This window comes from Babesia bigemina (genome assembly GCF_000981445.1).
Source record: "Babesia bigemina genome assembly Bbig001, chromosome : III".
NCBI classification, from domain to species: domain Eukaryota; phylum Apicomplexa; class Aconoidasida; order Piroplasmida; family Babesiidae; genus Babesia; species Babesia bigemina.
Window position 1 is genome coordinate 2,891,311 of NC_027218.1, and position 14,450 is coordinate 2,905,760.

Below are 14,450 nucleotides of genomic sequence, written 5' to 3' on the forward strand. Positions count from 1 at the left end.
TAATAGCAGCTCTTGCAACAGTAAATCCATGTAAAATGTCATTGCAATATAAGGTTGCGTACCACCTCTTAGGTGCCGACCCGGGTTATATCGCACTGCTCACCGTCACACGAAGCGATGCGGTATTTGTGATTCTATAGCTATACAGATTAGCACACTACTTCGGTGACGATTGAGGAGTGATGATCGCCGATTCTACATGGTTGAGAGAAAATTACTTTTCGCATTGACGCGGATACCATCAGCCGAAGCGCAATTTGATATGTTGGTTTTCGGAATGAAATAGTTGATACCGACAACATGATTTTGGTTATTCTAGAATATAGCAAGCGATTTCTTTGTAGGAGCGTAGTGCCGATGTCACACTTATGACCATTGTACCTCAATTTACGAAATTAGTTATAGGATTTGCAGAGCAAAGTCTGAATAACGATTAATCAACCCAATTTTTGCCCGTTATCTGTTCCCGATGGCCCTCGAGTTTTATTACTCATATCCTCTGTTGTAATTGGTACCCCCAACACCCGTTTTTACGTTGGGCACCATTAGTCGGATAGCGAATCAGTAAAACTATATTTTACAGCTTAAATACTAAGAGATAAGCGTAATGCTACACCATGCGCTATAGATGGATACCGGTGTAATATTGGAACAATGCATCGTCGCTATTACCGGTTGATTTAAACTTTTAGTGGTACCACTTATCTTTGGCTAATGGAATAGACATTAGACACGGTCACACACGAATTAAACGGATATTTTTGAACAATATGAAAATATATGCGCCTATTAGTGCGTCAATAAATACGTTAATGCCGTGTGGCACACCAATAACGCAAATGGTTGCTTTCAGACGTCGCGTCCAGAATCTGCCATTGTGATTTGTACTTCAAGGTTTATTACCTGTATAGTAGACAATCTGACATTAAATATAACGCGAAAAGCATCACTATTATAAAGTAGACACAATAGATTGGCGGGTCCGTGGTTACCCACTGCCGTGCATCTTCGACACGGGTTCATTGGAACCCTTTCAGATTTCGTTCAATGCTGCAAATTTAATGTAGATAGAATTTGACTGCAATAACTAAGGTATTGCATAACTCAACGACTGCTACCTTCTAGGAGCGTTCACTGCCCCGCAGACCTGGCTAAAACAAGTAAGACGAATCGTGAATGTGGAGTCAACTGTTGTTCTAATGGAAGTGCTCAGTGCTGCGAGTTAAAGGGTTGTAGGAAAGGAGTGTCGTGTATATGTTGTCATTGTCACTGTAATTGTGGATGTGCTAGGTGCATTTGTAAGTGCTGTCGATGGTGTAATACTGGTACCAAATGTTCTGGGAAATGTCACGGTATCGTCAAACTTAAAGAACATGATGTCTATGAACTGGACTGTAAATGCACCAACTGCAATAAACTATGCCCTCAACATAAATTTGTGCTATGCTGCACTGTTGTTGGCGCCATTGTTGGAATTTCACTAGTCATCCTCGTTGCCTGGTCTATGTTTCCAGATAAAGTTCGATATACGATTCATCATATACTAGACGCATTTGCTTACCACCCGGGTTATTACAATACACGAGCAGTGGATCTCTCAAAAGAAGCGCTTTGACAGTTACTCTGCTTTCCCGCACAAGGAGTTGCGGTGACTGCGAATGCTTCACGTAAACTTGTATATAGCAATAACTGTAATATCAATGTATTAGATTTACCGGGCTACGGATTACGCCGATGCGTTGCACGTAGTGTACTTCGCAATTTTACCATAAGCTAATAGTCAACGTTGCCAGCTGTATAATGCTTACAACTATTTTCACTATGCCTGAATAACTTGCGAATATAGAACACCTAAAGTGCAAAAAGAGGAATTGTCCAGAAGTGACTAATGTGCGGTTCCCACTGTTATGGGAGACCATTGCGCGTCCGGTTGAGTTCGAATACAACGGTCAAAGTTGACGTTACGATGAATTATTGGTTGCATGCCAGATAGACAGAGAGCAGTATATTTCTCTATGCCTGCCATGGTACCATGCGACTTATGCCACTTATGGTTAAGAACCTGGACCCCTAAGCGTAGCACGAATACTGACGTCGGAATTCAGACAGACCATACACACTATTCGGGGTTTTTGTGCGAAGATATGGTTACAGTAATGCGTGTCTTTCAGGTTTTCAATGCCGTAGATAACGCCAAACTAACAATGGTGTACCTTGGAGAAGTTACATTCCGTTGAATTCAATTTCGCCTATGCTGGCACATGGAAATGATGTGTCGAATTGGTTGCAACTACATTTAAGGAATCGGAATTTTCATGCATACTGCCAAATTCAGGATAAGCCGACGTCGTCTGGAGCAGCCGCGGATCGACGAAGTTTTAGACGAAGCACCTGCGGAGCAAAGCTAGAACATCACTGCACAAGTAGCAAATGAGTTCTCAAACCCCGCGTATCTCAGCGATACAAATACACACAAATTGTCTGCATGGACACAGTGACACCGAACATGGATGTGCGCAAGATTTCGCAGCAATCGACTACCACAGCTGCGAACATAAGTATTTCGCTATAAAACAGAAGCAGCGCACAGACACATGCTTTTGTTCTACCTTAATAATCATCCAAAACGAGAATCGCTGCGAAATCTTGAAGTTCAAAGCAATCAGGCGTATTGTGCAAGACGGCAAAAGCAGCGCACTTATCAATGACCGCGGTGTTTATGAAGAGGAGGTTCCGCGAGACACCGCGGGCTGTGTAGCGTGCTAGTTGCGACCCATCGGAATATTGTCAAACCTTTACAACTCCATACTAATAATACCAACAACTGTTGGCTCGGTATTTGGCATTTTTGTCTGAAACGTGTCTACCCGATGACTCGCGTGCAACTTACTGCATGTTACGTTGGTGGTGCGGATCTGTCTATTATGGGATATCCAGCTCATCGTCATATACGTATTCGCTGTGCCGTAAGCATTGTATGTAACATTTAAATGCGTTTATATTGCGCACCAACGGCATTTTTACTGATACGCTATTAAGACAGCTGTTTCTAGAGGCCCGTTTTGTAAATTAACAACAAAGTTCATACGCTTATATCATTTGCAGACTCCAACAACTCTATTCAGAATGTTACTAACTTCGTTGACTGACGTTCCTCGCAACCTCAAGGAGGCCATTGATTGGTTGATGGCCATGAAGGGAGACAATGCCGAAAACGTGGATGCTATGAGTGCCGCACTTCACCGTTTTTTGATACGGTACCCTGTTGGATTTACGGAGGTGCCAGCTTTGGAGAGAGTAAAACATTTTTCTAGGTTTTTTATGAAGAAACCGGATATTGAGGATCAGCCATTCGTACAAGAACTGATTGGGAGATACTCTACACGTATGAGTAAAAATCCCAAAAGGCTCCCTACTGTCTCTATGAGCATCGAGGAGAGCGATTATAAGAACATTATAAAGGCCTGGGGTGTCAAGCCTACGGCTATTGCAAGAGGCTTACGCAAAGTTTTGGATGGCTGTGAGAAGCTGTTGGATGGCGTAAAACATCCTTCCGAATACGTGTCCGCTTACAGTTCTGAAGCTACGTGGGAGGCATCGTGCTCTGAAGACCCAGAAGCGTGCGCCGTTATCCTAGTAGGTATTGCACCAATGTTATACGTTGGCATACGTTCTTTGAAGGACGCAGCCGATGATGCAACTGGATATGTGGTATTTTCTAATGCAGAGACGCGTTTTGCTAGAATATTGGAATGTGTTGGCTACTCAGCTACGGAGAACCGCGCTAACTTGAGCGCTTCAGATGTATTTAAGGCCTTGGGCGGTATAGATGGCCGTGTAATGGATGTAATATACGACCTAGCTGGATTCTGGGCTTTCTATTGATTAGGAATTAAAGGAGAGATGTAGAAGCAGATCAAGAAGAAAGAATTAAGCACACAGGTTCTTAGCAGCCGTCATGAATTCTGACAAAACCTATCTCATTTTGTAAATGACGTTAGCCGCCATTCGATGTATACACCCTTACACCATTAGCAGGTGTCATCGAATAAGGGTACTAACATTTCTGATCTTCTACCTAATTTGTTTCATGGCGCGATTTGGCGTGTTGTTGTTCTGAAGTAACATAACTCAATCTTTGCGTGTCCGATTTGTATTTAGTGCAGACTTGCAGTTTATAAATAACGTTGTACACTCGTTCTTGCCTACTCATGTGTTTGAGTGGTCTTGGCGTATATCGGTGGATCATGAGTTACACAAATGCATAGCAGCATCGAGATCGAAGCGTATGAACGATTATACATGTTGTCATAACAACTCAAATTTTTTTCATAGGGACTTTCCTGAATATCCGTACTGTTGCTATCTCCCCCTAAAAGCCTACACTTGGGTGATATTCACTGCAGGGGGTTCAGCATTTATGAATGTTCTAATGCGCCTGCTATGTACTGTAAAGTTCGGCCAAATGACGCTTTCCAGCGCCAAAGTTGTGCACAACCAGCCCCACCAGTGGTAGACACGTGGGTAAGTGGTGGAATCGTCACTACAGTTCCACTAGCCCTCCACAATTTGTTGTTATGTTTTCTCAATAATCACGGATGGTGACTGTTACAATATGTGCTTCATTTGCCAAAGCATGTATACGTTCAGGCTCACCCAGATATAATCCGATTAGTGACAGAACTTAGGAGGACATTGCCCTGAATCTATTCCACGTCCCTATAACGTATATACCATAGGCTAACATAGAACACGTAGAATTGTAATATCGCAGCGGCAAACTCAGACTCAACGTACTTCAGTCCGTTTCTTTCTGTCCGCATCGCCTATATTCATTATATATTTCCTATTTTAGCATTTTATACCTTGCCAATAGTAGTTGAGCTTCTACGTTAGTTTTGTTCCTAATCCCACCATCTCATACGTTGCTACCGACAATACTTGACTTCTTTTATTCAACATGGGATCCCCGCATCCATGTAGCAGCTCCACTTTCATGTATAAGACTCATTTAATGTATACAATTGAAGAGCTCCGCACGTGCTTGCTAATAAAGCTTTAGACATGTGAACGAAGTACCTGACATCTGGCGCCCATGTAACGCTTCGTACTCACCTCCTTGCCAGGAATAACAATACTCGTCCAATATCGAGACAGACATCCGCATACTAATACAAACATAGATACAATCATAAACAAGTGCTAATGACTTTTAGGATTACTTAAAATGTTTGTCGCGGTGACGGTCAGGTCAGTGACATGAGAGTGTTCGCAAATTTTCTGAGATGCCCCGCATCCAGATCACACAGATCCTCGAACAAATGACTGAACAATTCGTCGGTGTGGTGCTTCATATACACCGGTTGCGTGAGCACGTCCAGGATGTCGGTGTTGACGTACTGGATCAGCGTGTTAATGAGAAGGCTCGAGCATCTGCGTATCTCCGAATCAGTCTCGTCCACGAGCAGCCAGGCATTTTCGTCCTCCACCACTTCGTTGTGGACCGCCAGGCGCCTGACGACGCCGTAAATGGCCAGGGTGATGATGCTGGGTTGGAACTTGTGGAAGGTGTCGTCAACATAGGCAATGCGCGCCATGATTGCTGCAATTTTTTGGTATACGCTGTACTCGCCAGGGTTGGGGGAGCAGTGGAAGTCCGTTGTCGAAAGTATGAGATCCTGTACCATGTGGCACGGGAACGGCGTGGTGAGCTTGTACTCCAGGACGAAGTAAATATCGAACATAAACGACATGATGATGGAGAGTGCGGTCGCTCTGTTTTCGCGAATATATCTTCCGGCGTGCCTCGTTTTTGTGAACACGTGGCAGATGGACTCCCACTTGACCAGCAGGGCCTTGACGGACGTATTTGAGAGCCCGTTGTATCTGTCGGCGATAAAGAAGCACGCCGCGGCCACGAAGTTGTATACGACATCCGCCTTCATTACCGACGCTGAACTGTACTTTTGCGTCGTTTCGTCGAACTCGCTGCCCTCTTCATAACAGGAGTCAGTGTCGAAGTTGCGGCAGCTGAAGTCGTGGAAAGTGTTGGTATGGCCATCCGGCGGCGCGCCGTCCCCGCGCCTCCTTTCAGGAGAGAAATTGAAGCACAGCTTGATGAGATTGTCGTGTTTGTACTTAGATTTGAGGTGTTTGGCAACGGCTGCGGCATCCAGGGCAGCGGCGTCGGAGGCGTTCATGCTGGAGGCCAGGGAGGGTTGCTTGGAGCCGTTTTCGCTCGACGCTAGATCTAGGTGCGCACAGGCGATTGAGAGCAACCTCGACATCGAATGCTTGTGTTTCTCGATGTACCTATCAAGTATGTGGACTGCCAGCGGCACGATTCCCCTCTGCACTTCATTGTGTCTTGCCTCGCGGCTCGTAGATATGATACATACAATAAGCGGAATTCTGCAATCCGCGAACTCTTCGCAGTCAGGTCCGCTGAGGTACTCCCCGTGGTGCATCGAGTCAGCCACGTGGCAGTCTGCGAAGAACCCCGACCTGGCATACCTGGTGTATATAGACCGGTCAATTCCCCAATCCTCAGCATTCCTGTAGACCTCATCCGAAGCGATTGCGTTGACTAGGTGCCACACGGGCCGCGGCTGCTCGAATCGGCAGTGGTCGGCCGTACTTATGGAGTGTTGATGTGCCGCCTTGAGCTTGTCGTCATGCAGCGGTCCGTAGAGCAGCGCCTCGAAGTCCACGCCTTCGTTGAGGTCGGCGAGCGATATCGTCGGCCTGTTGCGCAACTCAGAGGCCTCATCGACTGACAGGCCGCCATACAGCTCCCTCCTGTTGTGCGCAGTTTCTAGTGCGATGTTGTTTTCGTTGTTGGACTGCGTTGACAAAAGCTGGTACCTGGGGGTGTTGGCCCCCTTATCGGCATATTCTTGAAACGCATGCGGGTGATTCTGGCAGTACGTGCTTCGCTGGAACTCGGCAGAGCTCCACGCGCTGATCGACCTCCTGAGGGTGAGGGGGCAGTCGCCGATGTTCCTCACCACGCCGGCATGCTCGACAGTGGGATTTCTGGTGAGCATCCGCGGCTCCCTCGGCACATCTTCGGCGACTCTGGAAGCGTGCTGGCCCCTTGTTTGTTGTTTGAATCTCATCGTGGTCCTATGGTACATACACACATCCAAGCCAGACGCTGGTGATGTCGTTCCCAGAGCCCCCTGGATGGCGTTTCTGCGGTCGTTTTCGCGCGCTTCGCGTCCCACACACTGTCTGTTTGACGCGTGGTTAGGTAGACAACGCCTGTCTACTTCCTCCGCGACTCCGCTGGCGACGTCGTGCGCCACAACGGATTCACACACAGCGGGGAGTGCCCTCGATGCTACGGGAATACCTAGGGTCAGTCACCCAGTATGCGTAGGACGTTTGTGGCGTTGCTTGTTGTGTGAGAGTCGTCGGCTCCGGTGGTCATCGGCGGACACCGCGTGTGGAATCATACGACAACCACATAGCACACCACGATGAGTTGTCGTGTCCAGCCCCTGTTGCGTGTCTTCTGCCGTGTGTGAATTGTGCGAATTGGCGGTACAAATACGCACTGTTTTGTGCGGTTCTGGCGCCGATACTATCTCTGGCTAGCGCGTTGACCGCGGTGTTGCCTAGCCAAAGTGCCCCCCGAGTTTTTTGTCTTCCGGTGCGCGTTTGGCCCGGTAGTTTTCGCTTTGAACTGTTCGAGTGCACTATTTTCCATTGAGCGTGCGGTTTTCGTACACATTTGCCTTCCCGAGTTGTCAGCGCTTTCTCGCTGCCCAGCCCACCAGGCCGGCGGCGACCGTCCGTTTATTCCACGCTGCAAATTTTCGCTCACGCATTGCACCACGGTCACTTAGAAAATTCCCCTGAAGGCGTTTTCAGTGGGTTTGAAGCACAGTTAATCTATTAGGGTTACTCAGTTACTGCCATGTGGTCCTGGCGTCGACGAAGTTTCCCCATTCGTCGTTGCCGGCGGCCATGACCTTCCAGTCAGTGTTAGCCTGTGCACCGGGCATCTGGTTCCAGTCACCCTCGACGCTCGGGGGCATGAGCGGGCGGAGGGAAGCGGCGTGTTCCTCGCGCTTCTGCTCCTCGAACTTCAACTCGAGCTGCTCGGCGTCCCTCCAGAAGAAGGTGTCGACCATAACATCCCACGGCATGTGCCTCTGGATCTGGTTGCGCAGGTAGAGCACCTCGCGCGCCAGGAGCCAGTACATGAGCGCAATGGACTTCTTGCCCTTGTTGTTGCAGGGGATGGCGATGTCCACGAACTGGAGCGGGGAATCGGTATCACAGAGAGCGATGACGGGGAGCGCCACGTATGATGACTCCTTGAGGGCCTGAGCGTCGGTCCTGGGGTCGGTGGCGATCATGAGTCTGGGCTCGATGAACTTCTGCGTGATCTGGTTGGTGAGCGTTCCGGGCACCCAGCTTCCGGCAATGGGCTGGGATCCGACGTAGTGCGAGAACTTGAGCACGGCACGGCTACCGTAGGGCCTAGCGGACACAACCACGACCTCGGCGGGGTTGGTGACGGCAACAATGGCCCTCGCCGCCAACTTGACCTTCTTCAGGGTCCACGAAAGGTCAATGAGGTGGACACCCTCCTGGGTCCTGGTGAAAACGTACTTCTTCATCTTGTTTTCGACATTCTTGGTTCCGATGTGGACCTGCGGGGCATTAGTGGGTTCAACGAAAATTGTTCCAACGACATCTCTAAACATCGCTACTCAAATTCGAACCACAGTACGCATCACGAAGTCACTGACGGCATGGAAGGCTCGTGCCGGAGCGGGAACGCGCCGACAGGCCTCCTATGGCCTGCGGCACCCTGAGCTCCGCAAAGGCCTTCCCTGCCTCCTACAACCACGACACACTCAAATTCCCGCACTAAACCACGAAAAGCTGTGGTGGTGTGCTCACCTTGCAGGTCAACATCATCCTGATGCTGTCTTCATCGGGGGTCAGCTCCGCCTGGGTGGTATTCTGCACCATTTTGACTTCAAGCGGCCTCAATCCTGGTTGCACATGAATACGAGTCTAGTGCTCGCGGTAGGCGATCGATCTTGTGTCGGCCTGGTTTGCGTTTGTCGCGCGACAGTTCACCCAATTATGCTGGGTAGGGTTTGGCAACGGCTATGGCGCAGCTCACGCGACTGGTCGGTTGAAATTGAACCAGTAATGTGTCGCGATACCGATTAGTGCCACGTCGAGAGCAATTTATTGGTGAAGTTGGCCGTTCGTAGCGGCCTCGCTGCCGGTCGCCCCATCTGGCGTCTGTAGGCTACACCACCTGCAACCGGCGCAGAGCACGTTCACACAGGCCACTGAATACAAGCTACCTTTGAATTTTGACAAGGTTTATAGAGGCGGACTACGCTTAAATTTTACCGCGGTACACCCTCGGGTGCCGCGTGCGAGGTCCTCCACGGAATCCTTCGCTACATAACGAATAGCACTCCCAGCCGCCTTCCAATAGGTTTCATCTGAATTTGGCATCCGAGTGTTGATTCGGCCTGTTCGTGCGTATCTCGGCTCTTTTCGCCGTAACGTCGCGCTTCCGAATACTGCGTTGTAGTCTACATTACGCCAGATTCGGCTGCGCGGTCGCTGCCTAATACGCGCGGCTCCTAAGTGTAGTGCCGAGCCACGCGCATTGGCGCCAGTTGGGGTCGGTCGTATTTTTCGTGCATCACCCACTCGGCTTCTTTTGTTCTGGGTTCGGGCCGGCCGCGTTGCTTTCGTCTGCAGTGTGATGTGAGCTTTTGTTGTTCAAGCCCTACCGTCTGAGCTCTCGTCTTCGTATCGCTGGCGCCTGGTGAACACGCAGCAGCACTTGCTGCTCTTCTTGTGCTGCCCCTCGTTGTCGATGGTGCCCTCCTGCCAGGTGACCCTTCGTGGCTGGGTTACTCTGAGTATGCGGAAACGCCTTTCCAGCACTGCAGTTGCGGCATCGTCGTTCAACGTGCGCACCGTACTGGGCGGCGCTAGGAGTGTCATAGTTCGCGACCCCTCCATGGCGTCGATGGGGTGTTCTCGACGACCACGCTCGCGGCCGCCTCTCAACAGTTATGGACTGCCTTTGGGCTGCTGTGGCTCCGCTGGTTTTGGTAATGAGCTGGATAGCCGGGCGGTCCTAGACAGGCAGGCCTCCTTCCGCAGCGCGCGCTGCGTCCTTCCAAGCAGCAGATACCGTTATTAGCCTTTTTTTACTGATACAGCAGCTCGCAGTGGTGATGCGTCTCGGTACCGTTGTGCGACGGCGGTGGAAATTTTGTGTTTCGTTCCTGAGTCGGTCCAGTCGTCTCTGCACGCGCCGCCCCGTATCAGTGCGGCGTGCGAGTTTGCGCAATGACGTGTTTTACTGCAAGTGAAAGGTGATATTATTGTCTACAACAGCGCAAGCGGCCGCCGCCGTGCCCCTACATCATCCCGTCACCTTCGCGCGGCTGCGACCCGAGGTGGCTGGGGGAGTTCGGGTATCCACAAACAGAACCACAGGCGGAAATAAAACCGCAACCACGCTATATTAGCGGATTCAATTATACCACCGTCCGCTGCTGCCTGTGTAGCTCTCGTTGCCGGGGCAGCGGACTGCCGCATCGTATCCCGTAAATGATCGGCACGTGAATCGACCATGGCGAGCTCCGGTTTGATTCGCGCGTCCAGAAAATTGCACAATGGGAAGCATCTGTTCATAGGTACGTTGTGTATGCCTGTATCGTCTTGCCGCCATCTCGCGGTCCCAGTGCTCTGACGCTTGGCGTTTTCACACAGCGCAAGCCAGCACTTGCCGGCCGTACGCTCGCATCGCGCCGTATCTGCACTGTCACGCGTTCCGAGCGCATGCCTGTGGTTTTAGTGTTCGTGTCAATGGTGGCCCATCGTCCATGTGACCCTTGTAGCTGCTTGGGCTAATGCTATTTCAGGTAACTATCGCGACTTTGGCCTCTGGGAGTTCGTCGCGCCTCCGAGGCTGCAGCACGTGATCGTGCCCATCGAGAAGGAGGTCGGCGTGCGCAGCCCGCTGGTGCCCGAGAGCGGCTCCGTGTTCATGCACATGAAGGACCCGCTGGCCCACCTCAACGGCGACCTCCCCAGCAAGCCGCTGGTGACCGTCGACGACATCACCCCTCCGGGTAAGGTGCTGCGCGGTTCCGGGTTGCACGGCCCGGAGCGCACTGACGTGACCAGGCTCGTGCTGTACAACAGACTCAAGGCCCGCCAGCTGCAGCGCCTCGTTCCCAGCAAGCACGAGGCCGAGGAGGACCACAAGCTGATGTGGTGCTCCCTGTGGTTCACTCTGTCCTCCACCATCGCACTCCACTACATGTACAAGTACGGTCTGGATTACAGTACCATCCACGAGCACTACCCGTGGACCCCTCCGCGCACAGACGGCAGCCGTGGACCCGGTCCCATGTACTGGATATTCTACTGAGCGCCCGTATCAACACATTACCGTGTTAAATGTGCTTACATATTCAGTTGCATTTGATTTGGTGTTCGTGCGTCGGTACGGGCGCGTCGGTCGCCGGCGACACAGACGGCAGCGCTACGCCCCGACCACTACGAATTTTGGCTACACATCGCTACTTAGAATAATGGCACATGTGGCCGCGTGGCTAAAGCGGCAGAAGGAGGAGGAGTTGGCCAAGGAAAAGGTACGGAGAGATGCGGCGTCATCTTTTCGGCTGCGTTAGACATTGCGTTGACACGGCTTCTACCGCAACTTCGATACATAATTTGACATTTTTGAAGGAACGGCTCGAGACTTCTAAGATATATGCGGAGTACGTGCGCGATTTCGAAGGAACCGGCGCTCCCGCCACGGCCGTCGCTGCAACTGCGCCCGTACGCTTCGTTAAAAGTGGAGAACCTGCGCCCAAACCATCGCAAACGTCCCATTCAAGTCTAGCAGCTTCCGGAATCTTCGACGCCCAGGTACCAGGTCGCACCTGGGTTCCTTCACATGCCGTGCAGGCTGGAGGCGATCCGGCGGCTGAGAGGGTCGATGAGCACAGCGCCGAGTATCTGAGATGGGTAACCTCCAACGCGAACGCGGCTGCCGCGCGGCCTCCGGCAACTGGGAAGACGCGTGAAATCGACGCTTTCATCCAAGGCAGGTGTTCGCCCTGCCTGATCTGACGCTGTGCAGAGCTCAAGGAAAAGCAGCAGCGTCAGGAGGAAGAGAAGGCGTTGCAACGCCGCATGCGCGATTCTAAGCTGTCGCCAGGCCTTCCAGATGCCGCCGTGCACAGCGCAGGGGTGGACCCTAGGCGCAACTCGGGCTCCGACGCCCCATGTACCATTTATGTTGGCAACTTGCCACCTTCCGTAGGTTTCGAGACCTGTAGTCGCATTTTCTGCAGATAACTGAGGATGATTTGGAACGCAAATTCGGGCGCTGCGGACGGATCAATCGCATCAAAGTTATGCGCAGCAGTGCCGCCGACCGCCCGAAGCAGTGCTACGCATTCGTGACCTTTTCGCACCCCTCAGATGCGCAATGGGCTAAGGAATCGCTCGATGGCGCCGAAATATTGGGCTACCGCTGCAGGTTGGGATGGTCGTACCACGGAGGCGGGAGATCGCCAACCCACGGCTCGTCTCCGTCGTCGTACGCGGAACCTGCCGAGGTCGCCGTATCGCCCATGCCCTCTTCATCCAATCTCCCGCCACTGCTGGCCGATGCGGTGCGTTTAGCATTTCGTTTAGTTGACGTTGTAACAGCGCGGAGTGCACGTTGAGTTGCCCCCGTCACCAATGAAACGTGCGGTGATCGATTTGATGGCTCGCTACGTAGTCCAGGTGCGTTCCCCTGAGAGTCCCCAATTTTTCATTTGAATCAGGGCGGCGCTGAATTCGAGGCCATGATCATGGCTAACGAGTCCGAGCAAGGCCTTTTCAACTTCATCTTCAACCGCAACTCTCCCGAGCATATATACTACCGTTGGAAAGTGTACTCCCTTCTCCAGGGTGACACCGATAAGGAGTGGCGCAGAGAACCGTTCCAAGTGGTTGCCGGCGGTTTGCAGTGGCATCCGCCCGTTGAAAAGACCGACACGTCGCCGGCGCCGCCGATGCCCACGGTGCCGCCCATTCTCGGTGCAGAGACAGCGATGACGATGTCGCACAGCGGCCGCGCCCCCATGATGCACTCAGACATCAGCCGTTTGGAGAAGCTGCTGCGCGACTGCACCACGACCCGGGGGAGCGTGGCTGAGGCCATGATGTTCATCATCAACCACGGCGAGTCCGCGTTCCAGGTTACCGACTACCTCGTGAACTCGATTCTGGAGGACACGCCGACGGTTGATAAGAAGGTAGTTGTTCGAGTCACGCGCTCTCATGTTTTCTTAGATAAGTCGCCTGTACATTCTGAGCGACGTGCTGTACAACACGTCCGCGTCCAACAAGTTCGCGTGGCTGTATAGGTCGAGTTTTGAGAAGCGGATCCCCGAGGTCTTCGCGCACTTCAGGCAGTTCATGAAGACCTCCAGCAGCAAGATCGCAGTCCAGCAGCTGATAGGCAGTATCACCCGTATGTTGCCTGCGTGGCGTCAGTGGAACGCATACCCCACGGAGTATATCCACGGCCTGGAGTCTGCCCTTTGGGGACCTGACTTCGAATCTTTCGCCACGCTGCCGCATTTCGAGGAGCACAGAGAGGCGATCGACTCCACCTACGATGGAGAGAAGATGGAGTACTTTGACGTGCTATCTAGGTTCCCGCTGAAGTGGCGCGAAGCAGCTTACGTACGTTTATTGTGGTTTCGGCTTCACCCGCTTGCAGCGCTACCTGCTCATGCGCGTCAGGAAGCTGAAACAGCTGTGCTTGATTCGTGGGCTGCTGACCATACCCGGGGACAGGTCATCTCTGGTCACCCGCCTGATAATCAACGACATGTACGTGGAAGCCAGGGAGGTGGGTTGCCGCGATTGGAGTTTCACGGCCACCTTAGGCGGAGATAAGAGAGATGGAGCTTGCTGAACGTGATAATGATCGCGAAGACCACGAACGTTTGTCACAAAGCGTCTCACCTTACGGCGGAGCAGACACTATGGAGATGGAGGTCGGCTCTGGCGAATCCGAAATGCGCCGACCGCCAGATCCCGCCAAATCACCGCCACAACCGGAACTCGGAGACGCTGAAGCGGCTTCGGACGAATGCAGCGACGTGGAGTCAGCTTCCGACGCCGAGGTGCCGAATGCCGCCGCCTCCGAGTCCGACGATCACATGGACACAAGTTCAGACGTCGTCGGACCTGACCTCGACCATGAGGCCCCCGTTGACGCCCCTGAACAGTCGAGCGAGGTTGCAGCCGAAGAGGACGCGCAGCCCGAGGAAGTCGCCCCGCCGGCGCCAGAGGAGGACCCGGACGACATAGAGGACATGTTCGCAGCCGACAACTGAGGCCTCAGCACAAGCCATAGGACTTGATTGTAATGCTAG

At 52.0% G+C, this 14,450-nt stretch overlaps 7 protein-coding genes across 7 annotated transcripts; 3 read left to right on the forward strand and 4 right to left on the reverse strand.

Moving 5' to 3' along the window:
- Positions 1-2,610: 2,610 nt before the first annotated feature.
- On the reverse strand, positions 2,611-2,942 carry BBBOND_0311820 (hypothetical protein; the record flags this gene model as incomplete). Its single annotated transcript, XM_012914011.1, has 2 exons — positions 2,611-2,750; positions 2,891-2,942. The coding sequence occupies 2 exons, from the start codon at positions 2,940-2,942 to the stop codon at positions 2,611-2,613; spliced, it is 192 nt and encodes a 63-aa protein (XP_012769465.1).
- A 184-nt stretch (positions 2,943-3,126) lies between these two features.
- BBBOND_0311830 (hypothetical protein) lies at positions 3,127-3,885 on the forward strand (the record flags this gene model as incomplete). Its single annotated transcript, XM_012914012.1, has 1 exon — positions 3,127-3,885. The coding sequence occupies one exon, from the start codon at positions 3,127-3,129 to the stop codon at positions 3,883-3,885; it is 759 nt and encodes a 252-aa protein (XP_012769466.1).
- A 1,361-nt stretch (positions 3,886-5,246) lies between these two features.
- On the reverse strand, positions 5,247-7,118 carry BBBOND_0311840 (hypothetical protein, conserved; the record flags this gene model as incomplete). The annotated part of the gene is made up of 1 exon (XM_012914013.1): positions 5,247-7,118. The coding sequence occupies one exon, from the start codon at positions 7,116-7,118 to the stop codon at positions 5,247-5,249; it is 1,872 nt and encodes a 623-aa protein (XP_012769467.1).
- Positions 7,119-7,913: 795 nt separating this feature from the next.
- Positions 7,914-8,988, reverse strand: BBBOND_0311850 (40S ribosomal protein S2, putative; the record flags this gene model as incomplete). Its single annotated transcript, XM_012914014.1, has 2 exons — positions 7,914-8,663; positions 8,917-8,988. The coding sequence occupies 2 exons, from the start codon at positions 8,986-8,988 to the stop codon at positions 7,914-7,916; spliced, it is 822 nt and encodes a 273-aa protein (XP_012769468.1).
- A 777-nt stretch (positions 8,989-9,765) lies between these two features.
- BBBOND_0311860 (protein phosphatase inhibitor family protein, putative) lies at positions 9,766-10,011 on the reverse strand (the record flags this gene model as incomplete). The annotated part of the gene is made up of 1 exon (XM_012914015.1): positions 9,766-10,011. The coding sequence occupies one exon, from the start codon at positions 10,009-10,011 to the stop codon at positions 9,766-9,768; it is 246 nt and encodes an 81-aa protein (XP_012769469.1).
- Positions 10,012-10,630: 619 nt separating this feature from the next.
- On the forward strand, positions 10,631-11,434 carry BBBOND_0311870 (hypothetical protein, conserved; the record flags this gene model as incomplete). Its single annotated transcript, XM_012914016.1, has 2 exons — positions 10,631-10,694; positions 10,923-11,434. The coding sequence occupies 2 exons, from the start codon at positions 10,631-10,633 to the stop codon at positions 11,432-11,434; spliced, it is 576 nt and encodes a 191-aa protein (XP_012769470.1).
- Positions 11,435-11,597: 163 nt separating this feature from the next.
- BBBOND_0311880 (surp module family protein, putative) lies at positions 11,598-14,411 on the forward strand (the record flags this gene model as incomplete). The annotated part of the gene is made up of 10 exons (XM_012914017.1): positions 11,598-11,657; positions 11,755-11,937; positions 11,977-12,091; positions 12,152-12,330; positions 12,366-12,689; positions 12,727-12,804; positions 12,846-13,319; positions 13,357-13,752; positions 13,790-13,921; positions 13,959-14,411. The coding sequence occupies 10 exons, from the start codon at positions 11,598-11,600 to the stop codon at positions 14,409-14,411; spliced, it is 2,394 nt and encodes a 797-aa protein (XP_012769471.1).
- Between the last annotated feature and the right edge of the window lie 39 nt (positions 14,412-14,450).